Source organism: Haliaeetus albicilla, chromosome 27 (assembly GCF_947461875.1).
Source record: "Haliaeetus albicilla chromosome 27, bHalAlb1.1, whole genome shotgun sequence".
Lineage (NCBI taxonomy): Eukaryota > Metazoa > Chordata > Aves > Accipitriformes > Accipitridae > Haliaeetus > Haliaeetus albicilla.
Window position 1 is genome coordinate 6,400,590 of NC_091509.1, and position 25,263 is coordinate 6,425,852.

The 25,263-nt window shown below is 35.3% G+C and overlaps 1 protein-coding gene across 17 annotated transcripts in view; it reads right to left on the reverse strand.

Moving 5' to 3' along the window:
• Positions 1-25,263, reverse strand: part of TENM2 (teneurin transmembrane protein 2) — an 848,782-nt gene that overhangs the window by 364,748 nt on the left and 458,771 nt on the right. For 2 of the 17 annotated variants that reach the window (XM_069772621.1, XM_069772620.1), the window contains exon 1: positions 24,496-24,705. The exons of the other annotated variants lie outside the window; for them this stretch is intronic. In XM_069772621.1, the coding sequence (XP_069628722.1) occupies positions 24,496-24,541 (46 nt within the window). In that variant the 5' untranslated portion in view covers positions 24,542-24,705. Of the gene's footprint in view, positions 1-24,495; positions 24,706-25,263 lie in introns of those variants that run through there. 17 annotated transcript variants of the gene reach the window in all.

Below are 25,263 nucleotides of genomic sequence, written 5' to 3' on the forward strand. Positions count from 1 at the left end.
CACAGAGAATCCTTCTGCAAAGTGAATCATTGTTCATTGATACTTCTACTGTCTTACAGACAGAATGGATGTACTAACTCTCAAACTGCATCTGAAGTTTGATGTATCCAACTATACTGGATAGGGTTCAGGTTTACATGCATTTAGTTTTGCTAAGGTTTATTCCACCTGTGTTGAAGAAGGATAACTTAGTTTTTGAGGAAGACTAAAGGTGAAAAAAGAATCAGCTCGGGCTCATATCTGAAGTTGAATTATGTAAATAAGGATCCAAAACACCTTTCTTGACAACATTAAACACGCACTATAAGTTAAGGTACACCTATTTTCCAATGAAATAAATCAGTTCCATATTTACTTTGTCTTTTATGATAAAGAAATCTGCCTTTTATGATCAAGTTTCTAACTTTCCAATGCTTGCATGTGCATCTACAACCCTCAAGAAAGATGGGTGAAACATGCAAGAATAAGTAGTTATGACTGAAAATACCAATCCATATCCAATTCTTCAATTACTTATATTTTTGAATGATTTCCTATTCTATAGTTTCTCAATTAGCATAAAAACCCCCACAAACCACCTGAATTGGGCATTTCAGAGAATTTTTACAGTATGCATTTTGATTCTGTACTACATTAAGCAATTTATAGAATACAGTCTCTCAAATATGCTTCAGGTAGCCAAAGCACTCAAGAAACTTTTCAATCATTCATATCCAAAGTTTGTAATTCTCCCTGTTTAATTATCTCATTGCACTCTGCAAACAGAAAGTGTTTTCACAAAGTACTGGTCAAGACATTTTGCAAATCTGCTGGCTCCTGCAAGTCAGAACGTAGCAAGCTTTAGTCCATTAGTATGACAGGTAGTGCTCTTACTAACAACTGCTTTTTACTCCCTCTGACAAATGTGCTCTGTGCCATGGCTGACGTTTGTGTAGTAATCAGGACTGATGGATAGGGACGCCAGTGCTGCCGAAAGTGCCCCCCATTTTAATGTGAGTGATTTGTCAAATGTGCTGCTATCGCACTGCTGTCAGGCACAGCCAGGAAAGCACTTTGTCATCTTTCCACCAACCAAGGTCACTTTGGCAGGGACAGGAGAACTCTCCAATGAAATTTTCATCTTTACTGGCTACGTGAACAGCCTGGTCTTCACAAGCATTTAGTTTAAGCAGTCCTTAGAAGTTCTTGCAAAATGTCCTTATTACCACATACTAAATTAAAATATAAAAATAAAAGCACATTGAAGCAAAAGTTGCACAGCTAGCTAACAATACCAGTTTTGAGTTTCAGAAATGCAGACTTATTGTAAATCCCTTCTTGTCAGGTTCTCACAAGACAGACTTAATTTAAGAATTATTTAACAATCCAAAGACTTTTGCCACCAGAACACCTTGAAATACAAAGAAAACACAGTATGGAACAATGGTTAAAAGATCTAAGTGACAAATCTACAAAATATGTCTGTGTATCATCATGAAATTTTGAGTAAACTGGAGTCTCTGAAAACAAAAGATACAGAAATACGGAGAAAAGTAGAACCTTTAGTCTCTACCATATAAAATGTAGAGAATAGGTAACTGTTTCTGCTCTAATTGTTATCTATGAGCACCTTACAAGCTTTTTTTGCAGTATAGCAGCCTCCAATTCTGAAGTATGCTTTTTAAAATATTTTTTTCCATTTTTTTGTGACAATGCTCAAAAATATAAACAGAGCAATGAGACTTAGATGCTTATGCATTTTACAAAACAAGTTATCTGTATCTTCAGTCACTTATATAAAAACCTGGTCTTCACTGACTAAGGAATTTAAAGAAATTAGTTGGGGACCTTAATGCAAAATGTGAAAGCAAAGTTATTCCAAAGGCATTTGTGAAGTAACAGCCCACTGAAAAAAAAAAAAAAAAAAAGTCTTTTACAGATCAACCCAGAATGCAATAGGTAAATCATATCATTCCTATCACTTAAAGAAACATAATACGAGTTTGTCCATGAGGCAGAATACAAATCAGCCCACACAGACACTAGCTTACAACTCCATCCTAAATCTTGAGTATTTACTGACAAAACCCAAAGCCTGTAAGAAAATTTCATTCAAGGTAAAAACCCATAACATACACATGCAGGAAGTAGCTGTAATAACAGAAAATGAGATAAATCAAACCACACTAATCTTTCTCCTAGTATAAAAACCCCGAACGGTGTGAGCAGCCCTACACAAAGTTACTCTCACAGCTACGTCCACCCCAATCCTACTGGCAATTACTTTTTTTTCAAGGATTACAAAGATGAAATAGAGAGAGACTAGTTCACAAACATTGATGCTACATCTGTTTTTTGCTATGCATTCCTCCAGAGCCCCAGATGAACTGACAACAGCTGAGCAAACCTCTACTACTGCAAAGTCACTCTCAACGCTCCTACTCACATCCTAAACTGCAAGCACCACTGAGTTGTTTGATAAAACCTTCACATACTGTAAATGCATTATCTCTAACTTGAGTGAACATTCATTCTATGACTGTAAAGTAAATACACATTTACTGTTTCAGTGTCCACAGAAAAACTACTCTCTCCCTTTTCCTATGGCATATCATCACTTCACATCAAGAGAGACTTAAGGATTAAGGAAAAGGGATGTTGGAAAGTCAAGAAACCAAAAAAGGTATACAGAATTTATATTTTATTTATAAATTGATCTAGCCCAAGAATGGCTGTCTCATATGAGACATGTTAAAAACCCACCAGGACATTTGACTAGTCTCTCTTTAAAGGTCTTCTGATTTTCTTCTGAACTTTTCTTTAATAAAAATTTGGATCAGGTAGTGATCTCAGCTTGCTGCAAAAAATGTAAACATGCCTTCTGTGCCAGAAGGCCTTTGGCTGCAGACTGTGGCTTGGCATTACTATAAGCATAGAAGGTAAATAATGACTAAATATCTACATAGTTAAGATCATCAAAAACATTCTATTCTATGTCAAATTTCTGGGAAGCTTCAGAAGAATGTGACAGCAGTATCTAGGAGTATAGTTAAGGGAAAATACAATTTCTTGTGAAGGAAGAACTCATGCTGTTTCTTGCATTGAAATCTTGAATACCTCTACGTTAGACAAAGAGAAAGTCATCCTGCAATCGTGGGTGAAACGGCTGCTGTTATAAAAGTTCATACCAAAATAGCCAATGTATGTATGAGACTCCAAAAATTAACACTTCTGCAGGTACAGTAGAGATGTACAAAAGAATAGCAGAAAGATATCCCCAAACCTTGTGTTCCTTTAGAAATCTGTATCACCACATAAAAGTCAGCCAAACCTTTATGAAACTACAGTAACAATAGGCATGGGACAGAAAGGAAGAATATCTGTTCTGCTGTACTTTAAGTTGTGGATGCCCAGAAAATAAAAAATAAAGAAAGCAGCTGAGCTTGATTGAAAAGACTTGAGAAGCAGCATGGGGAAAAAAAAAAATGAAAACAAGAAAAGAAAAACAGACAGGTGGAAACTGCAAAAATCTAACTGCAGCAAAGATTAATGAAACTGCACATTCAGCATGTAGGTATGACGAGGTAAATACACCTCCCTAATTTATAGAAAAATATATATGCAAACCCTATCATAAAAACATTTCAAGTTGATCAACCACAATGATGGAAAGCTTTTGCCAGCCTCAGTTTAATCTGTCCAGATCTCTCCTCATGTAAAAATAAGGGTATCACAACCAGTTCTCAAACATAAGCACTTGCACAGATTACATTTGGACAACTGTATATAAACATACACATTATTAACACAAATAAATGCACATGGAAAAAAACCTTACAGACAAAATCCTTTGGGGAGGGGAGGACTTTGGAGACTGAACAGCAGCAATTTAAGGTCTAAAAGTTAAACTGTTGAAACTGTACTTGAGAAAAATCCTAAAAGAATTTAAGATCCATGGTTGCATACAATATCAAACAGCAAAATTAATACCTAATCACACTGAGAAGTAATAAAGAATGTGGGAGCTTTAAAAAAAAATAAATTACCACACAAACAAAAATTATCATCATCAAAATAAATACAAAAACAAAAACAACAAAAAAAGGAAACAATTTCTAATCTACTCTTACACTGATATCAAGGAAACTCAGCATTCCTTATCAAGGAGATCTTATTCATAGTCTCATTCTCACAGGTTCCTCACTAATGCTATTCCCTGTACAGGAAGTGATAAACTGAACCCATGTAGATCTTCAATTTCCTCAGCTAAATGCTTCATACTGCCTATTAGATATTTGAAGACAGTCTAGGAAATACCAAATTATTTGAAAAAACTCAAGCTGAAACAAAAAAAAATTTACTTTCTTAAAAGTGAGCATAAACCAAAACTAAAAATACTAAATTGTAACTCTGTACAAGATGAAGATTTGAGATATAGTTATATCTCAGTTCAGTCTATATTTTAGAAGGAACTAGAAAATTACTCAACAGACAAAGAAGAGTTATTAAGCACGCTAAATAATGGTAAAATGATAATTACACTGGAGATTTGTCTTAATAAATGAGATGCGAAGGGTCCTTTATTATCCACCCATGTGCATGTAGAATTTAATTAGTTATCACCTATAAATGCTAATACCAGAGCTGCCAATCAATCTCCTACACAGTAATTGAGGAAACTCCCCAAAATATCAGAAGTGAATGCTGAAGAACTCTTTGGTTAGAAAATAGTTAACCCAACAGCAATATGGAGAGAAGGAATTCCTCAGAGAGGCTAAAGAAAGAGATGTTTTCATCTCATTACATCTACTTTCGTAATTATAACAAACTCATCAGCCTCTAGATGAATACCATGTATAATCATTTTCCTGCATATTTTCCAAAGCAGGAAACTTAACAAGATATAAATGCTACAGACTAATTTAGGCTATTTACAGTTCTCATCTCATCTTGAACTGAAATAATAAGAAAAGAAGTATAGTTAAGCTAAAAATAACTAGATAGAGACTTCTGCTTATTTATTTACTGTAATTCTTCCTCAGAGCCAGGTAAGTAACAGGTTTATCCTTTTTAAAGGAAGGTAAATTTAGAGCATGGTTATACTATGGTCTGTAAATAATTAAAAACTAATGCAAATAACTAGAGGAGCTGGCATGCTTCTAATCTACCTAAATGGCTGCTTTGATTAAAACGTTTTAAAATACATAAAAACAGAAGAAAAAAAAAATGCCAAAACCAAAAACCCCAAACAAATCTGAAAAGATTACCCCACCAAAGATTAATGTCACTTACACTAATATGAAAAAACAAACAAACTAGAGGATTACAATCAGTTGAACAAAATCAATCACATATGAAGTACAGTAATAATAATCAGGAAAATCCTGACCCACCCAGTGAAAAGTGGAGCTCTGCCAGAACTACATTTCTTGGCAAGGCTCTATGCCCACTAATTAGAGTCTGAACCATTTGGGGAAAGTTACTCTGTGTCCTCAGGAATTGATACAGAGCTGTCCAAATCCACCTACCTCTCCAAAAGTGAAATTGTGTTGTTACACATACTGGCACAGAATAGGATCAAGCAATAGCGTCCAATGTGAATCAGGAGGATTACAGATGAACTGGGGGATAAAGGGTGGGTGTATGTACACATGCACAACACCTGCTTTGTATTCCCCCCAGAAAGGCAATGTTTTTCTTCATTAGCTGACTGTGCTGGAGAGCATGCAAAGCTGCCAAACCTTTGCTTCCACAGTAGCGATGCTGTTCCATAGCTCCCATATGAAGATCACTGAAGGAAGAAGTAATAGTCTATCCCCTGAATACACCTATTTTTATTGACACATACAGAAAAGGAAACCAGTAAATATCCACGTACCCATTTGACAAAACGCAAATTTCCTGTTTAATTCCCAAACTTTCAAATCTGTTTTTTCACAGTCTACCTCACAGTATTAATATGGAACTGCAAGGAAGAGAGACACTAGAGTTATCTCAAAGAGTGGTCCCACCAATGACTTGCTCAAACATGTCTCTATGTTTCCTGCTTCACATGCTCAAAAAGGAATTTCCTTCTAGAGAGTCAGTGTGCGCCACTCCAGTTAGGATTACCTGAAGTTTTTAAACTAACTACTATGAAAAGTGGTATGCACACTGATCCCATTTTGAAGTGACTGCATTTATACATTTCTAAAGTCACCAGGGCAGTGGGAGCTCTGCTTCAGCAAGCCTTAAAATCTGGCCTGGAAAGGAAATTGGTTTTTAACATACAAAATAGACTGAAATCTCTTTTAACACTTAATAAGCTTAATGGGGGTCTTTCAGATGCGACATGATTAAACTATACACTGAAGGAGAATCCTGCTTTCTTTTTCTATTTTGCAACTTAAACTAAAATTTCATATATTATGAAAGAAGTATTTAAAAATGCCCCCCTATGCCCAAATCACAAGCAGTATTAACAAATAACTTATAACAGGTAACAATGAGCAAATACATATGGATAGGGGCAATTAAAAAGAACTGACACAATCATTGGTAATTTTTTACAAAATATGCCAGAAGTTTAACACAAAACAATTTAAGTTTCATTTTAAATGCTTATTTGCTTGCCAAAAGCATACTTTACACAAATGTTAAAGATGATACACAGCTTTGCAAAAATAGCTACTATGCCTGAAGGGCTAAATTTGACCTGAAATAACAGGTTGAAATCATGTGAGTAAAGATTTCATAACTTTTCTTTTTTAAACCCAAACATATTAGCATATAGCAGGTGTCTCACTATCCTTCCTGTCAGCATACTTTACACTGTATTTGTGCACTGATTGGTATGCTTGAAAAGGTCATAAAAGAGAAAGGACAAAAAAAAAAAAAGCAGAGGCAATATCCAAGAATATCATAAAACAACCCGAAGTGCTGACTCATGCTCTAACCATACAAAGCTGAAAACTAGGCCACCGCAGAGAAAATGATGGAAAGTCTGAAAAATTCACTGCCTTCAGTAACATGTAAAATTTGTATTTGATAAAGCAGCATACAAAGGAGGAGCCCAACTTTCAAGCAACAGCCTTATTTGGAAAGTCTTCTGGAATGTATTCCTGTCCTTAATTCCTCGTGCAGACGACAGACAAGAGGAGCAGGGCGGCAGCCCTCTTGCCAGTCACCCTCCAACAAAGGGGAGCGTTGTATCTATGCAGGCAGGCACAGCTGCTCCCCAGCACTCTTGCAGGGAAAATTTCTGAAGATCTCAGTTCAGAGACTCTCTGAACACTGATGGTACACTGGAGATAGTACCTGCCCCCCTGCTCTGACTCTCAGTGTCTTTTTAGCTGACTATTATTCTGTACTAATAAAGTAAAGCAGACTAATAACTTTCCTATTCAGACATAATTCATTATCCTTATTTACCCAAGCTGGCAAAATTTAGAAAGATTATTCCTTCCAGCCTTTTTAATTACCAAAATTCTACTTGCTTTAAAATACCATAGTCTCCCTTGAGTATTCAGCAGAGCTGAAGATCACCATGGCAATAAGAAAATGGTGCCAATGTTATCTTGGCACTGACTGTCTACAGATCTCAGGAGACTCAGCACAGGAGAAAATTGAGCTCACGTAAAAGCAGGAACTCACTCTCTCTAATGATTTTAATATACCTTTTATTTTTGCTAATTTGATGTTAAAGAAGTTGAATTAAAAAAACCTTAGAAGCATACACTTTCCTAAACAGATAAATAAAAGAGCTAATACATATACTATTTCAAGGTGAAATCCACTTTACTTACACAATATAAGCAAGGTCCTACAGTTAGTAGCTGCATACATGTGAAAGTATTGCCAAAGCACTGGAAGAAAGAAAAACCACCCACATGAAAACGAAGTTTGAGAAAAAAAATTCTGGAGTTCTTCAGATCCCCTTAGAGCTTAGATTCAGGCATGCAGTGAAGCTTTTCTCTACAGCCACAACATGCAGAAACCTGTAGTTCTGCTGCCCAGCAAAACAATGCCTACATTTGGGGTTTGTTTGCTTTTTCCTTTTTTTTTTTTCCCCTTCCCTAAACTCTGTCAGGGAGACAAGGGATACTTTTTATCAGGACTATATCAGTAATCTAATACACAACATAATCACACAAAACCTAGCAGCAATACAAATGAAAAGGAAATGTACTGCAGTATTGCTCCAAACTTTTAAACTACCCTTTCTGTAAAAAGCCGGTGCAGCATGGGAGTATCTCCTGAAAGCCAAGTATCATACAGACAACAGTGACAACATACATGTACCAGAAGAAACTACTACTAAGCCATGTAGGTCAAGATATAAACAAAAAGCACATTCCCTTCAAATTTACTGTAGCGCCAGTACAACTGCAGGTTTTCTTTTTTACGGTATCAAACCAGCCACTGATAGGTTATGTCCTTTTGTAGTCAGCAAACAGGACAGCGGGGGAAAATAGACTATATATCAGCCCAATGCCTATAAACACAAAAAGACAAACTCATTCTGTACTAGTGCAAAGAGCATTCAAAATTTCAATGAAGAATGAAAATGCTACATTGTAAACACCAAAAGAGGGATTTAACTCCATATAGTGCTGAGTGGGATAACCATTCTGAATTAGCAGACTTCAATGTGAAAAGAAAATGCCGATTCCCTCAATTCTCAATTTATAAATCTGGTTTCTAATTTGTATGTACCACACCCTCCATATACACACAAAACAATTTTGTAAGTGGTTAATATAAAATTGGGCTGACATTTTTGTTAAGGAAGTAAATGGAACATATTGGAATATTGTTTTACAATGATGTATTAGTTGCAGCAGTACTTCTGCTTAAGATATATTTTGGAGGAACAAGGAGAAAGATTATAGTGGGGGGTGGGGGAACCAACAGCGACTTCCTGCATTCCGATGGTCAGAACATTGATTGGCATCAAGCATATAAAAGCTATATGCAATGCTTGGCTTTTACAGAGTCAGAAGTGTCTAGAATATTCTAATCTTCAATTTGAATCAGATACTTGCTTCAATCGGTGTCACTTGTGTCTCTCACAAATGCCAGAGCTACCAGGGTACAAATTCATTCACAATTTAAACTGAATGTTTTAATTAAAAAAGCAGACATTCTGATGCAGATAGGCTTTTTGTTAATGTAGATGAAAGGTTCTTTTTTCATTAGAAGGCAGGGAAGGAATAAATATTAAAAAACTCTACATGTGCCACCACACAAAATTATTGATACCTGGATAGCTCTAGTTTAATATACAGGTATTGCAAACACATTGGATAAAAACTGCAGTTTAGTACGGGTTTGAAATACAATGACAAGATTGCATAGAAAGCATTCCTACTTTGCAAAAAGGGTATTGCATTTCACAACATTAAATGAATTCAGATTGTCACAAGTAATATCAATTCTACTAGTGAGGTCAAAAAAGGCTCACTGCTTATGCAAGCTCATGAGAACATTTTAGCAAGAAATATAACAAGTTGCACTTGGGCTAAGTATGGCTGGTAAAGGCAACAATCCTAAAGATCCTGTAATGAAAAATGTGATATCCTGTTGAAAATTATTGGAGTTTGACATGGAAAAACATGAACAGAGACTGTTGTCCTTTGCCATGCCAGCCTTAATTATCTAAAAGGTCCAGTCGCACTGTTCAGCTAACTTGAAATCAGCAGGACTACGATTTGCACATCACTGTGAAAGGATGTGAAAGGATGGTCACCAACACAAAAAAATCTCAAGAACTACTCACCACTCCTTATTTAATAACAGAATGATAGATGGACAGGTTATTTTCTGCCCTCAAAACATATGCATTTCAAATAAATGTCCCTTGAAGATGTCTCTTGAACTTTTCAGGATGGACTCTTCAACTGATCAATTTGAAACTGCAGTCCCTGCTGTTTAAAACAATGGGGGTGGGAGGTAAGAGGCGAATGACACTTTTCAAACTGCTAGGCCTCCTGATATTTGCTTAGCAGGCATTTTCTGAAAAATAACAGAAATATCTGCTGGATTAGAACAAAGCTAATCCTGACTCAATTAGCTTCTTGGCTTTTCCCCCATGTGGTATGCCAGTATCAGAAAATTGCAAGAAAGAATTAATTAATTTACAGTTATTTTTAGATATTAAGCTCAACCTTTCAGGTTACTTGCTTTCCCATAACAGGGCTCTATCCTTCCCAGATTAGTTCTTCTAAGGAAGTTACTTCAGAAGTGACCAAGACAAAATCTGTGATCCGAACAAGAACAGATCATCTTGCTTAGCTTAAATGTCCTATGCAGACAAAACTATTCAACCAAGTACACACAAAAGGGCATAATCTAGCTCTTTAAATATAAATGGATGTTGCAGGTTATAGTCCTCTGTGCATAGCATTCATGCATTTTAGTTCTCCATTCTTCATTCAAACCTGCACAACTGAAACCATATTTGGAAAGACATTTTTTGCCATTTGAAATAAAGAACTGTTTAGTAACAGAAGTATACAGAAAAATAACGGTAGCTGTAGAAAGCTCCTTCCAGCAGTCAAAATTTATTTTGGTTTGAAAGGACGAGACTACTTCTTTAGACTTCAATCTTCCTATTGAGCCGAATTCAAACAAAATAAAAGTGTTACTGAGTCCAGAGAGGATCAAATTTCAATTCAAAAGAACAATTACTAAGTAGAATCAATGATCTTCAATAGTCAAATACACTACTCTACTACATTGTAGAAACTAGACTGCAACCTTTCTCCTAAGTTATTAGCCCAGGGTTTAACAACTGACCACTAAACCTGCGTGAAAGTTATTTCATTCATGACTATGCAATTCTTTACCTATATGTTTAGCTACTTCCACCTTCCCTGAGTGCTTCCCCTAAGCATTGCATTTTTGTTTTACAGATAAAAATGAAAATACTGCATGCTTTATTAGGTTCAGCTCTCTTATAATTACATTTGGGCTAAGAGACCAATGTTGTTTGTCAATGTAAAATGCAGCTCTTTGGCACAAACGTTTTATTTGCTTGTTGTTTCCCCCTCCACCTCTCTGGCATGTGTCAAATGTTTAAACAATATGATCTTGATGGCAGATTAATGTTAGTACTTAATGTACAAGGTCAACTTTCCAATGCAAAAAGCAAACTGAGAAAATGTAATTGTTTTAAAGCTTTTTTTAGAAATTAGTTTAAGTTTAATCAGAATGTATTTAAATGAAAATAAAACTCACACTTGAAAAAAAAAAAAAAAAGGTAAATCCATGCCAGCACTTTCCAGTTTATAGTACATTCTAAAACAGCAGTTTAGAAGCACATAAACAAAAATATAGTAGTGTAGATTTGAAACAAAAAAGTTGTAATGATAAGCCTCCTGTAAAAAGGCCGCCTACTAGCTATGGTCCTAACAAGCTGTAGCACTACAAAACATAATCCAGCATGAAATAAGGGTTTCAGATTAAAACTTGGTTGCATAATACAAAGTAATCAAGCCATATTAGTCTACTGATACATCACAAGTGAGCATAGTGGCTGAACCACACTGTTGGACACACACAAATTAGCACTAATCAAATGGAGTAGGGCTAAAGGGTTCAAAGATAATAGCAGTTAGACAATTCATGTATTTACTGGGCATTACATCCCTGAAAAAATTTAGTCTTCAGTCATGTTTCACTCCACTTATTCTCTTGTGTGTGCACTATGCTTTGCACCCACACAATGCAGAATCAAACCCTTTTCACTCTTGTGATGGTCACCATGCACATCTTCATTCACACAAAAGTGTGAGCCAAAGTCCTGTAACATTGCCCTTCATTACAATTTCGTGATTAAAGTGGATTTTTTTTTTGCAACACCTGTGTTGCCAAACCTTGTTTATTGACATCCATAATTTGTATACTTGAGAGTATACAAATTAATTAAGAACTGTACCGGTACTGCTACTTACTGAATTTTTGTTTTACTAAGTCTGTTCTGCAAGGATGTAGCAAAATTCTGAAATTAATACAAATGCAAATAAAGAAATATAATATATACTCCCTCATTCTATCGTTATCATCTAGGTCCTACCGATTAGAACAAAGATTCATTCTGAGATTTAGTAGAACAAAGTAATTTTCTAAAGCAAGCACATTTCTCTTAGTAGCCTATTATTTCAAATTGCTCATAAGCAAGAAGAAAACCCTTAAAATATTCAGATGCTACATCTTTATGTAAGTAGGTTATAATTAGATAATTAACTCAACAATGCATGGATCATCCCTTCCCACATATTTCTTCAGCACTTAACACAACTAGACTTTGACCTACTGAGACATACGGACTCTACCCAATGTAGATCAGAGGGTGGTTTCAGCAGGGAAAATAGTTTGCTGACAAATCAGTTGATTTGGTTCCAGCTATAACACTGACCTACTTGTACAACATATCGTAAGGCATTTAAATTTCACTACTTCTTGTAAGAGAGAAGACAACCTATCTCTTTCACAAAGAAGAAACTGGGTTACTGATTCCTGATTTTATATTTTAAGTGAGCAGATTATCTAGGTGCAATTCTTACAGCATATGAATTCAGGCTTTCTCTTTCCAACATTCATAGAAAGGATGAGTAATTGTGATATTCCATTCTGGGAAGTAAAGAATGCAGAAAGACAATCCCTTTTCTCCAAGATCCAGTACTACCAGTGACAGAAAAACAGATCTAAGTGCCTGTCCACGTGTGAACAAGCACGTCCGTGTAACAACTGCAAGGCTCCACAAATTTAACTGAGGGAATACTGCAAAGATAAATTAATTAATATTTATAGAGCACTCAGTCTCAAGTGCTTCTGTAAAGATCTCTCTTTTGCTTTCTTGGGTTCTGTTATCAAACATGCTGGAGGCATAAATAAATACAGGTAGGACATAAAAAGCTACTCACATGACTATTACTGGTTGCGCTTTAAGAAAAAGTAGTCCATTTCTCTTCTATCAGATCCTTCTCTGGCCCTTCTTACTACTTGCACACAAGATCCTAGCTATTCATAATAAAGCAAACATTTATATTTATAGGCAACACTATGGTAGAACCAAACTTTGAAGAAAACAAAGAAAAAACAGTTATGAAGACTCCAATCCTTACAAGTATTTTCTGATTTCTTAAACAAACAAACAAACAATAGATAAATAAATAATGGTAAAGTAACTGCCTTGAATAATAATCCCTTTTGTCTTTATTTGAAAAGAAAAGTATTAGCTAGAAGCATTTAATGAATCAAACTAATTCCAACTCAATATGGCATGCACATCAGTATATCAGATATTGTTTATCTAAAAAGTTACACTGACAAGTCCCTCTCAAATTATCTTGCAATGTCTATTCAAAATCTTCTCCTTTTTGATCCTGTTCTGAAATCAGAAGCAAGTTGCCTCTAGCATTTGGAATTTAGCTGTCAAATAAATCTCCATGAAACACTTAAAAAAAAAAAACAAAACAAACCAAGTGTTGAAAAAGTTACACTCTGGCCTCATTCACTACTGAAGGCAGACATAACCTCTATATGTGACTTTTTCTGCCCCCACCTAATAACAATTAATGCTTCACATTCCTTTCTACCATGAACTTTTAAGAAATTATTCCTCTAGTAAGATGTACTATCACTGAAGGTAGTTTATACAGATCAAAATAAGCAACTATCATTCCATGTACAAAAGTTTCACTCTTACCACTTACACCACCTGTTTTCCTCATTTGCTTTACATTTTGGTTTAGACTCTTCACACTGCACATCTATGAGGAAAGGAATAACGTGCTTTCATGTTTTTGGAAACCAATCAGAACATTAAGGTATCAATGCAATTAAATAATTAAAAATATAATGATCTTGACTGAAGAGGTATTTCAATATACCTCTTGGCATAATGATAGCAATTGAAAACCCTTCTAGACTGCAGCCTACTTGGCACTTGCTTATTTATCAACTTATTAATTTCTATTCTGTTTACAAAGTGGAGGTAATGAAGTAAATCTCAAAGGGGTTTTGGTGTTTTTTTGGGGGGTGGGGTAGTTCTGGTTGAAGCCACTCTCCCTGCATTAAGGGAAAAACTCCCATTGAATGATAAAAGACTCACTGTTACACTATTACAGGAGATGAATTGCATTAACCCCTGCCCTTCCCCATTGTACTAGCTGCCCACTGGAAACAACAACAGAATTACTAAAATCCCACACTCTCTAATGGGATGGTAATAGGATTCAGAGGCCATTAGGGTAAAGGCAATCCATATTTTACAGTTTAATAAGCTCTTGCTGAAGATGCTGGATCCCTCTTCAAAGCCAACAATTACTGATTTAGTAACAAATCCACAACAACTGTCAAGACTGCAGAATGCATTTGAGATGAAGTCAGCAGCTTATGGTGGCAGACTTTAAAATGTGCATAGAAAAATGAAACCACTTAAATTGAAATAATTTGTAATTTTACAGTGATACTGGTTATTACTGTCATTTCAGATTTCTTTACATCTAAATGTCATGGTTACTCAAGTTTGCACATAATTCTCTCAGAGTTCTGTGGTATTTGTTTTAGAAGGTAAGCACTTTTGTCCTGTTTTCTAAGCATACACCTCTTGTCACAAAGAACTAAAACTGTGAATGCAGAACTATAAGAGACCAACTGAGTCATGAAATCGTTCTCCACAATCATAGACAATCACACAATTTATTAATATTATGATCACCTATAAATGGATTGTCTACTAGGCTGTAGATTCAAAAGAGCCCATCATTCTCCAATAGCATGCCTTGAAGTGTAGGGTGTAAAATACATACTTACTCTGCCCACTTATCTTAACTGTTCTTTAAAAACACCATTTTAGATATTTTTGAAATGTGCTAAATATTTTTTAGGTCCTTTGAAGGTAGAATCTTATTATCTATATTTTGCTGTATCCAGTTATTCTCCACTCTCTTGTGTAACTGACTGGGGATATAAGGAACAGTCCACAGAAGATCCAAGCCACTCCTTACATTCTTGAAACCAAAAATATGTCTCACCTAGAAACCCACCATAACTGCTGCTGGATCTAAACCATCCCTTTCCACTATAAATTTTTTTACATTTCTGATGGGGAAAAAAAATATCCTAATCAAAACAGATGCACATTTAGAAGTGATAATTCTGAGACTCAGTTTTACCCCACAAACATTCATACAGTTTTCAGTGAGGTAGACATGAGCCACTGTATCTAAAATTATGGACCACTGCTATTATAGTATAATCATTTTGTGCCTGAGAGCTCATAATCACATAAGCACAACAACAGGTAAGCAAAATAAAATATTCAGACATATATCAACTAAACCCAAAAGCCTGCAGTCATTTCAAACCAAGGAAACCCATTCTTCACCATTTGTTTTCAATAGCTCTGACAACTTTGTCATATTTTTGAACTTTAATAAATATCCATTTACAGAGGTAATATTTCTCTTTTGCTTATATCAACTTCAGTTGCTCTTCTGTGTTATACGGATAAACTGTGAGATCAGGCTCTTCAGCATTAATTCCAGCACATGAAATAACTCTATATTAAAGGCCACAATATAAAATTCTGAGGGGCCATACTAGTTTATTTGTGCTTAAAATAGAAAACAAGCAGGTTTTCCCCAAGATAGTGGTTCTCCAGATATTAATTGCCTAGTAAGTCCCCCTCTCAGAATACAGCAGAGTGTCCAAGGGAAACCAAGTTTAGCCTAGCTTTCTTTCTAAAAATGTCATCTTGTCCCATAGTTCAGTAAGGTACTTTGAGTGGGAACTCACCAGCTTACAAAAAAAACCCCCTCACCAACTCCCTGAAAAATAGTAAGGAGGCACAAATAGGAACGCCAAATTGACTGTACATTTTTCTGCAATGGATTGAAAACCCAGGCTTTTCCACAAGTCTCCTGCCTTCTCAGCAGCATCCCATCTCAGCATGTCTATTGCTAGGAATACAAGGAATGGAGAATCAGAAACAGTTATGTTTAGCTGTGTGACGGCATGGCACCTAGACCTCTTTCACGCAGACACATTATCCAATCTTCTTTTCTGAGGTGACATTTTCATATATTCAGATACTGCAACTTCACATACCAGGACCAGGCTGATCTTCAAACTTTTCTGTACTGTTTATGTGGAGAGCCACCAGACTTCAATAAGGACCACGCATATTCAGTATTTATCAGAACATATTAATAATGAATGTAAGTACGTCTTTCATTACCTCCACAGTTTATGTTAAAAACATACATTTAATGAAAATTTAGAGTTGATAGTGTTCTCGCTCCTCCAAAAGTAGATACACTGAAGTTTGAGCTCCACTTCTACATCTTCTTTGCTTTGTCACATCTCATGCTTAAAAGAAAGTTTTCAGCACACTCAAAGAACAGTGGGGGAAGAAAAACAGAATTATTCCTGCAACAATTAACATTGTTTAGCTCACTATTAAAAAAAGTTCTGTACTTTATTTGAAACATGCCTTCCAGAGTATCTAGGGACATCATAGAGACTTTTGAAGCATAACTTCCAGGCAAACTAACAGAAATAACTAGAAGCCAAATAAAAAGGGAATTGATGACCTCACTAATTCTAGCACAGGAGCTGTCTTATCAATATTTTACAATACAAAGCATAACTACAACATGAACAGAAGAAAGGTATCAAATGCCACACAAATAGCCTCTTTGAAGAGAAAAACAGCATAGAAACCAATAATTTCTAAGGACCTGTATATATAGATAAATTTAACAGCCTAACTATATTGTTTATGCAACAATATAGATGTGTCACTGTAACACAGCCTGACTCTAGAATCAGATTTTTTTTCGAGTTCAGGTAGTGTGGTTAGGCAGCAACTGCAAGCATCTTCAAATACTAAAAGCCATGTGTAACCATAGTGGTATAAAGAGAGCGCTAAAGCTACATTAGTATATTTTCCTATGCAAGTATGCCTTAAGAGGACCTATGTTGCAACACAATCATTTATCAAATTGAACAGTAATTTTTGTGCTATGGATACATACTACCCAGTTCCACTTTTTAAGAACTATTGTGTTTTCTTTTTGGACTAAAGGTGAAAAATGTTTGATCAGTGGTTGGTGAATTAATGCTTGGTGAGTATAAGTTTTAGAAGTGTCTTGTTTTCTTTTGAGATGTTTCTTACAAAGATAAGGAAAAATGTGATGTTAGTAAAAAAAAAAGAAATAAAAACCCGCAATCTAGACAGTACTGAAACCAAACATGCCCAGCAGGTGCCATCATGGAATCACCTCTATGAATCAACACATAACTGAATTGTTGCTAGCAGAATGCCATCTGATTAATAAACTTATTATTTCTGTGCTCACCACAGTGGACTTAGATTCCAGTATCTTTTTGGTCTGATACTGACTGAAAAAAAAAATCAGTTCCATAATGTAATGAACCAGTTTATCATTCTCCTCCAGAAAGGATGGAAACATAAAACAATGCACTCACATACGTTCCAGAATCAGTAAACCTATTAAAACATCTACTTTTTCATTCAGCTAGCTCACATACTTTTATTGTTCAGAACAGTCTAAGTTGATTTTTTTCAATATATAATTCAAAATCCTGCACCGAAACCATGATAACTGTGAATCAAACAAATAAAGAATATATTAAAATCCCCACACACCCTGCTTGCCTGCTCTAAAGATCTCCTTGAAAGAACCATACCGGTGTTAACTCACATTTCATCTATAACACCCTTTCCTACCTTAGGGTAGATGTTAGATCTATAAAATACCACTAGAAACAAAAAAACTCCTTTTCACTTGCAGCATAAATTAGAATTTATATCAACTCCTTCAGAGATAAAAGCTCTACATCTGCTTAGTTTCCCAGAAAACCAAACCAAACAAAATCAAATAATGGAATAAAAATAAAAAAAACCTCACCACCAAAAGTGCAGGTTGCAATAAGAAACTATCAAAACAATTTTTAAAACGAAAATAGAACCTTCAACCATAAGTGATCAGTTCATTCAGAAGATTTCATTTTAGAAGGTGGTGAACAAGGATAAAACAATTAATTTAATGCTGGCCAAGGCTAACTGGGTAAACATGAAAAGAAAATGTGTTGCCTGCACTGTAGTCCCGATTTGCTTAGCATTTTGACATATGCTGTCTCAAAAGAGCATTTTAATTTTTATTTCAGTCATTCTAAAAAATCCTCTCAAAAAAGGCAGTAAGGAGATGCAATATAATGAACTATAATACAATAATCATGTTTTGGATTTCTGTCAAGTTTCTTAGAACATAAATGAGCATTTATCAGGAATTTGCCCAAAACAAATAATTTACACTCATTTCCACAACAAGACAGACATGATTCTCTTTCATTCAGCTCTTTCTTAACTCTGATTAATTACTTCACTTCCAAATTTCATTAGAAACATATTCATCTTTTTTAGGTAGCAACAACTGATATGCTGCATCTCAGAGTCTCATATTAGAAAACTGAACATCTGCCCATTCCTTACATTCTACTGACCTCTAGAGACTGTATGTATATATGTATAGCACATATACATTATTTATGTGCATGTACACATACTAGAGCAATGTCACAATAGATTGACTTTAGAGAAATCTGTATGCAGTATTTGATGTTACAGTTTTTACTCTAATCACAAATTGTTCTTAGAAACATTTTATTTCCTGTGTTTTCTAGACATGAAGAATCTCTTGCTATTTTTTTCCCTTTCCTCTCTGTGTCCTTCCAACCCAAACACACCATAGCCTTCTTTATCTATTACATACAGAATTAGGCTACAAGTATGAATATCAATATGAATATTGAGATAATCCAGGTTTCATTTAAGCATGAATACCTGCCAGGGAGAGAACGCCATAAAGCCAGAAGATCCTAGTTACTGAAAAATAGGCATTGTTGCATGTAGGGAGAGAAGACAAGTTTCTCACAACTCAGTATTGAGACTTCTTCCCCCCACCAAATCATAACATCTTGCAGTAGCTTCCTTGTGTCCATTTTGCTGCCAGGGAAAAAACTGTACAAAAGCCTGTGTTGGGTTTGACATTTAGACCAAACAGAAAGAGCTGAAGGAGTTGAATTTGTCAACTGAAACCTATTCAAAATAGACATTAATCCAATAATAAAGACAAACGAGGAGAACAGAAAAGACTACGTTCCTCCATAACAATGTTAGCATAACTGGCATTGTTATGACACATTACTTGGTAATACTGTGTGGTCAAGCATAGCAAAAAATATTACCACAAATATATACAAAATTAACATGTGAAATTTTAAAGGTACGTTTTCCAACTTAAAATACTTTGCATTGAGTTTCATATCAAAAAGCCCAGAAAATATACAAGGGGTTTTCTAACAGTGCTAATGTTTTACAGAGAAGGTCTACTCATAAGATGAGTGGTCATGACTTTATCCTCCAGAATCTCATAGAAAAAGGTAAGTTTAGGAGAATGATCTGAAAAAAGAGTCCTACTTCAAAAAGCTTTAGCTAAAAAGCTTTTTAGCTTTTTTTTTTTTTTTTTTTTTTTACTTTGGGGGTGGAGGGATAAGACTTTTTAATGCAACATTTTACACTGTTACATCATATTGCACATGATAACAGAACACAAATTTTATTTGATTTAGAATCAGCTATGAGCTACAGGTTGAATTTTATTAAATCAATATAAGCTATAGATAGCAACTGAACTCTGTATCTTTCCAGAATTGCATGCATGAAGATAGAGTAAGAGCGGCATTAGCTAAATATATTTTACACAATACAGCTAAAAGAGAACTTATATCCACTACTTCAAGTTACTCAGGAGTTACTTCAGCATAAATGAGGAAAAATATACATCCATGTCTTTTCCTTTAGAAATAACATCCTTAAGATAACTTCATTGCCAAATCCTATTTCTATTTCTTTTAATTATTTTATTCACCTTATATCAAATTTTAATGGAACGATCACAGTGATGGAACAAATTATATAGATGCATTTGAAACAATCTTCCCAAATAAGTAATTAAATTACTATTATCTGCAGTGCATTTTCCTATGTACACATCACAGCTTTATTTTTCAATAACTTACTGCAAACTCCTAGACATCCATTCCTCCTGTATTTCAATAATGTGAGACTGGGTTTGTATTTTTAGATTTGAAATGGGCTTAAATTAAAATACATAGATTCAGATTTGTGTGTTTGTTTATACGTCCATGAGTATCCATAGACAAACCTAGAAACACAATATTGCTGCTACTGAGAAATGTGGCACCAGACTCAATTGCAGCCAGAATTATTTACCCTATTCAGCTATTCTGAGCTTTTCATAGTGTACTCATAAACAGAATTCCATTATACAATATGCTTGCTTTCCTCTTCATGACTTTGAGAACAGAGAAATACAAAGATAAAAGTTTATTCCTTAGGGCTATATTGTGTCATAATCCCTTAAACTGAATTTGCCAATGTTTTCAACAGGGAATTCTCTTTAGAAACCGATGACATATGACGATCTTTTAAACTAAATTACGTACCATTTCATTGAACTCACAAGTCTGAAAGTAAACTGAAGTAGGGAAGGTACAAGGACACAGTTCTGGTAATATTCTCTCACTGGTAACAGTCAAGCTTATTTTTCTGAATGACATAGAATGGTAAAAGTGTTCAGGAACTTTTGGCCATGCCCAGCTGAGATGCCTAATGTTCAATATCAACCACCAATTGTCTCTAAAGGTCTAGGAACTTCTAAGTTTGACCAAAAAACCCTGCAAAACACTATACATGACTATTCAATAAATATATATAGCATTGATGTTTTCTAAACCATACTCGTGTAACACAGGAAGATTTCACTTCTTCAACATATAAAGTATGCAGTTTTCTGAAGGTTAAGGAATTACCTGAGCATGTACACAGTTGTACGCATGCACAGATTCAACAATAAATTAAAGAAGCAGAACGTTAAGGAAAACCCCTACTGGCAATAGCAAATCTGCATGGGAAAAATCTCATCAACCTAAAGCTTGTCAGATTAAAGAAATTTTGGTGCACACATTTGCAAAACTCCATAAAAATACTAAAAACCAAACTACAATAAATAATCTACAATGCAAACGACATGGGAGATGACTGTAGAGATCTGCCACACATTTTTCTATCTGCATTTTTTTCCAGTTACAAGCAGAAGCTGAAATGTTCTTACACAGTAAGTAGCAAACTAAATAAAGCCATGCTGCTATGTATTATAAAATTTTAATCCTACACACTGAAATCTCTTCTCTAAAAAGTCTTCAACTAATTATTGTTTTTTCTTTTTTTTATTTAAGGTACAAATAGGTACAAACCAGCTGAATGCAGAGAGATCACATTTTTATTATGACTAGTCTAGTTTTGCATGTTTATCCTACTTTACATGAAAAGCTGGGATTAAAAAAACAACACAACACACATTACTGTTTTGAGTTTGAAATCAGTTACAGTTGATGATCATCTCCAAAAATAAATATTCCCACAGATAGAGGTCAGTGGTTGCCTGAAATTGCATCAGTTAGCGCCTGTATACTAGAAACCTCCACTCCTTTGGGACTGCTCTATCATTTTATAAGATTAATTAATAAAACAGTAGTTTTAGCATAGGACATCACAGTTTTCTATCCACACATTTGTCATTAGTTACTCTACAAGTTATTGATCTGAGACTCATCATAGGATTTCTCTCAGAATTTAAGCACGTAAGAAGATGGTAACTCACAATTGTTCATAGTAAAAAAAAAATGTACAAATAAAAAAATAACATAGTTAAGAAAGAGGGTTAGTTTTTGCTTATAATTATGTTATGTATTGATCTGGTAAGCTCTTACTGTTCTCAAAGGAAAGCAACTTCACTGCATTGGAATTCTAATTTTGAGGTTGCATGCATTTCATTTCTTAATTTATAATTAAACATTTGTATTTTGTGAATGTATTTAAAAAAAAACAAACCCAAACCAAACTTTTAGGGATACTCTTTCAGCCATTCCTCTGAGAGCACACACGTGTGAAACAATGTTAATACTAGTGATAAAATGTTAAAAGTGGCAAGTGAAAACTAAAAACCTTAAAAAAACAGTTGCATCTACATGTGGCTCATTTCAGCACATGTACCTCTTCAGATTTTCAGATTGAATAGAACCTAGGATGATGATGTAAAAAATTATTGATCTCATATTATTAAACTACCAACAGCCTGTATAACCATTTGCCTTGAGATTTTTCTTTGGCTTTTGTAATCTCACTGCATTTCTTTTCCTCTATGAAGTAATCCTTACTTTGCTCTCCAGCAACATCTACTGGAACATCAGTAAAATGCTGCTATTTCTATTAATCACCCACTTAACATCTAGTAGGGCAGAGTTAGCAAATGCCAAAAGGAGAGATAAATGATCTGCAATTCAGATCCTGCATTCTGGGCTCAAACAGATCAAGTCAGCTCGTCTTCAACCTTCTAGTTTTCTGCCATTTCATAAGGAACAAATTCTCTATGACTAATTCATATCAAAAGTCATCTACCATTTACACTTAGATGCACTTTAAGTCACAAAATATCATTTAAAATACCACATTACATCCACGACTTCCATTTTTATCAGACAAGTTACTCTTAATTTCAGTTTGATCCAACATGCACTTAAACAGATCTGAAACATAAAAAGAGCTTGAAAGAATGTATAGAAACATTTTGAAAGGTGAAAGAGAGGCGTAATGGCAATTCCAATGCCAAATACTAAACAATAACAAGTTCAGCAAAACTATAGTTAAAAAGTAAAAATGTCCACTACAAATCAGTGAAACATTTAAAAGTTCTCTTGTCTGATTTTAAGTCCTCAGAAGAAAATCTGTCCCTTTATATGAGGCTGAATGTGTATGATTAACTACCACTGAAGATAAGTAGTAATGCATGAAGTCCCTCTACACTGATGGGAGACTAGGCTTCCCTGGGGGCTTGATCCCATTCAGCTGTGTGGTGGCTTGTCACTGCCTGTCTTGTAAAATCAGCTACTGCAAATGCACACAGAAAGCACTGCCACTGAATTTTGCAAGGTACATAGCACTGCGCATTCGTACGTCTGCATGCAGGATTGAGTCATTAGGGTAAACTTGCATAAAGACAAAAGTTCTCAAGTAAACATATTAATTTCTATCTGCAGTATCCACATTTGTAGGTCTGCAACACTAAAATCTACCTATCAAACAATGTTTACTCTATGACAGCTTATAAAGTTAGTTTTTCATAGCTCTGCTTTCAGAGCCAGTTAATTAGTACCCTACTTTTACAAATAACTCTGATCACTGCGATATTATGTGCTTTCCCTTAAATCGGTAATAATGGTCTAACTATCCTTGACTGCTCGTTCACTTTTCAGTATGACAATGACATTCAGAACATCACTGCTGCTCAGAATCCCTTCCTTCTATTTAGTCTTAGTTTGCTCATACAGAAAGCAACTGTAAAATGTAAGTGCAGAAATGTAGGGAGAGAAAAAAAGGCATCAAAGCCAGTGAAGACCAGAAACAGAAGTCCCAATAGCTAAATATTCCAGTTGTGAATAAAAAGAAGTTATCGGCATGTAACATTTTAAAAGTAATTAAAATTATTTTTGCTTTTGGAATCCCTATAGAGCCTCGAGCTATTTTTGTAGAGAATAAAAGGGCACGTTTCCCAAAACCACAAACACTTTAACCTATATAATTTTATATTATCACAAGACTTAAGTTCATAGGCTTTGCCTGACAAATTAGCTCCTCTCAACTGTTAAACAGAAAGCCCTTTATTGTAATGCAAGTGCACTTGTGGACAGCACTTTCAGAGTTAACTCCATTTGACAACTGACATAAATCCATTATTCTAATTTGGTGATTGCTTTACTAAACACAGATGCAGTTTATGAGTTTTAGTCACGTATTTCATTCAGGATGCTACTTAATCTCAATTTACAAAACATAAACACGAAATAGGTTTTACAGTATGTCTAAAAGGGTATAGCTATTCATCCGATGAAATGCCAGGCAAACAAACCATATTCATCTAGACCTAAACTCAATGCTAGATTTTACCTTACTAAATAAATAGTAAATAAGTACAATTAATTTTTATTTCAGCTGTTGCAACCAAATTGCAGAATGCCAAGCTCCTCGAGGGTTGTAAGACTCAAAAGCTTTTCTTATACTGAGATTTAAGCAGTGAATTTAACCTTAAAGCGAAGTCCAGGTTTCACAAAAGCTGGTTCTCTGATTTATTTTGATACACAGAGAAAAGGGGGAAAGGCAATCATTCAGTGTGAATACAGCATCTTCACAAACCCATTTCTAATTCAATTTATAGCACATACTTTACATCTTAAACAAAAGGAATCTGATACAACACCAATGCTGCCTCTTGCTGCAGTTGCTTGCCTCAGTTACAAAACGCTGAAAATCTACCGCTCTGACCAAGCCACTCCATAAAACATTCGGATTCAGGCACTTCTTACCTGCCTCAGTTGAAGGCTTCCTTCCCTTGTTAGCAGTATGAAGCATCCTCTAGCTTTCCCAATCCTCACCACCAGCCTCAAATTGCACAGATAAGTCCTCTTTTTGCAAGAAAATGCTTATTGAAAGTGATTAGGTTTTGTTGTCCCTTTTAAGTCCCTCCTGCGGGAAAGAGCAGGGGAGCGATGTGACGCCACCTTTTAATCTTTTGCAAGAGTGAAAAGGCAGAAAAGGAGCGCTCGATCAAACTGAGCTTCACACATGACTAAAACTCGCCTGAGAGGCTGCAAGCTCTGGCTAAAGCACCACTAGGCGTAAGTGTAAGAACAGAGAAGAGGGGAGAGTCAATGAAATGTGACAACGTATGTGCATCAAAGACAGGAAAAGAGGGAGAGAACAATAAGAGAGGGATCGAGACAGCAATGAGAGAAAAAGAAAGAATGAGAATGTGAGGGGGAATAAGCATGAAGAAAAGATAGGAGAGTTTTGAAGCAAAGAATTTGCAGAATAAAGCCAAAGTGTCTGGCAGCTTCTGTTTTTATCTCAGTGAGCATGACATACTGCCTCTCTCATTTAGCAACACATTCTTGTCTCTTCCAGGTTTGAAAACTGAGATAATCACAATGTGTGCCTGTTTTTGCCTGATTGGCACACTTGTGTGCAGTATACCTGAGATTCCCCTCAACCATCTTCTAGAGATGCATTTATGTGCAAGTAAGTTCATATATTCATTAGGAAAGACACCTCCCCTCACCCCCCAAAATCAGGAG